The 2,360-nt window shown below is 28.8% G+C and overlaps 1 protein-coding gene across 1 annotated transcript; it reads right to left on the bottom strand.

The window, feature by feature from the left end:
* Positions 1 to 339: 339 nt before the first annotated feature.
* On the bottom strand, positions 340 to 1,897 carry PGO_000405 (variable surface protein; the record flags this gene model as incomplete). The annotated part of the gene is made up of 3 exons (XM_028690765.1): positions 340 to 462; positions 659 to 1,435; positions 1,775 to 1,897. 3 exons carry the CDS (start codon positions 1,895 to 1,897, stop codon positions 340 to 342), a joined length of 1,023 nt encoding a protein of 340 aa, XP_028546566.1.
* Positions 1,898 to 2,360: the final 463 nt, after the last annotated feature.

Here is a 2,360-nt window from a genome sequence, read left to right on the forward strand (position 1 = left end):
TTCCAACACATGTACATATATATACAACTAATTATATTTATAAATATCCACATACAGGGAGGTGTGTACTATACATGGGTAAAATATGAAAAAAGAATTGGCGTAATGACAGTAATATTTTTTATTTTTCACATAAATGCCACTTTTATAATGCTGCTACTGCTTGTGCTGGAGGTGGGGGATATACGTTTAAGACCTCGGGTACAACTTACACTTTATTGCAGATATAGGGAAATACCTATCCAGATTTTGTATTATATGCTTATGGCACTTTTTTTTAAGGAAAATGTGTGTACCATTAAGGGGATGGGACTTATTCAGCATTTGTCATATTATATTTTACATCATGTTGAGTACCACATATGACATACAACTTCTACCATACACAAGTATATACATTTTTCTTCCTCTTGTAAATTCATCCAATTTGATTCCTACAACATGATTTCTTGAATAATTATACTAAAAAAGAAAAGCCCCCAAAAAATTGTTCTTTTTTGGAAGTTTTTTTTTTTTTTTTTTTTTTATTGTCCTTGTTTGATATTTGTTCATTCATAATGGTTTTGTTCTGCGTTATTTCTCGTGTTGTGGTTGGGAAAATCAAAAAAAAGAAAAAAAAATTTACTTCACTTGGCTAGCTATTTATGTCAGTTTCTACTGTATGCTCTAAAATTTTAGGCTGTTTAGAATAATGATTCCATTTTTTTTCAGCAATCCATTTGTTGATGTACGATTGCATCCACTTGTTAAACAAAATGTAATGATTCTTTTTCCATTCTTCTAGCTTTTCTTCTGCATCACCTAAATATTGATTTTCTTTATCTGCTACCCACGCAATCCATTCTTCTGCTTCTTTATTGAGTCTATCTTTCCACTGGGTCCATTTTTTTCTTTCTTTTAAAGAGAACCATTTTGACCATGTATTATTTTCCCAGGAATCCCAATAATTATCTTCTTTACATTTCCATTCTTTCTTAACCCATTCCATGATTTTGTCATTTTTCTTTTGAATCCATTCTGCATCCATCACTGCTCCTCGATATGAATTAATTTTAGAAACCCAATTTTTCCAATCATTTTCTATCAGTTGTTTTCCTTTTGTTTTCATCCAGTTTTTCCATTGTTCATCTGTCCACGTTGATGCATCGTTAAAAATTAAGGGATCTAATTCTTGATTCACATTTTCCCTATAATGATCCCATTTTTCTTCCATAAATTTTATCCATTCTTTCCATTCTAGTTCTCTTTGAAGAATCCATTCTTCTTTTTTTTGTTTTAAGAATGACGCGAATGTTTCTGAGTTCTTATCTAATTCTGCTATCCATTTTTTCCATTCATTTGCTTTCCATTCTTCAGATTTCTCTGCATATTCTTTTTCGTTGTTAATCAGATCGGGTGTGTCACCATCTTTTTTGTCCGCTTCTTTTTGTACTGGCTGTTAAAAAAATAAGACAAAGTAATAAAACGAAGTAATAAAATATTGAAAAAAAAAAAAAAATGTGATATTGAGAAGCACAACAAGTACAAAAATAGGTATATGATGATAAGGACAACTATTATGTGATAGGAATTGTCCGTGTACGTACTTCTCTTATATGTGTCTATGGGATGTACATTTATGTATACTAATTGGTAGTGAGTAAATTTAAAAAAAAAAAAAAAAAAGGAAAGCAAAAGTACTCTTTTTACTTACTTCTTTCTGTGGCTTTACTCCTAGCAAATTAATAATACTTAAAAAAATAAAGCTAGTTAAAAGTATTGTTATAGAAGTTACACCAAGAATGAACAACTCTTTGCTGCCAATTTTATGTAATAAATTATAATTATTCTCTTCTATTAAAGCATTCGAAGACAATGTATCTAATTGGTGTTCTTGTGTTTCATGATATTGGTCCATATTTGTTTCACGTGTAAATGAAAAAATAAAAAATGCACAGATGCAAAGAATACTTTTTGGCACAAAAAAAAAAGAAAAAAAAAAGGAAGAGGTAACAAAGGAAGAGAAATTAAAAAGGGATTAGTAATGCCGATTGTAGATCTACATATAATATATTGGTTTTAAACCTTTTACTAAAAAATTGGACATGCAGTAATTATTCATATATGCGTATTGTTTTTATAAAATGATGGAGTTGTAAAATGAAAACTATTGTTTTATGGAGTGTTACTTTTTTAAATATTTAAATTAAAACCCCAAAAAAAGTTGTATTTCATTTATGAAAAATAATTTTATTTACATATATGTAAAGTTAGGCGCAAAGCAATGCATTTATATTTTGCATTTGTTGTAAGGATTCAAAATATATTGCACTGCTAACTTTATAGTAGCTACATTTCGCAAAGGTTAAAAAAAAAAAAAA

The sequence above is a fragment of the Plasmodium gonderi genome (genome assembly GCF_002157705.1).
Source record: "Plasmodium gonderi DNA, contig: Pgo-contig_36, whole genome shotgun sequence".
NCBI lineage: Eukaryota > Apicomplexa > Aconoidasida > Haemosporida > Plasmodiidae > Plasmodium > Plasmodium gonderi.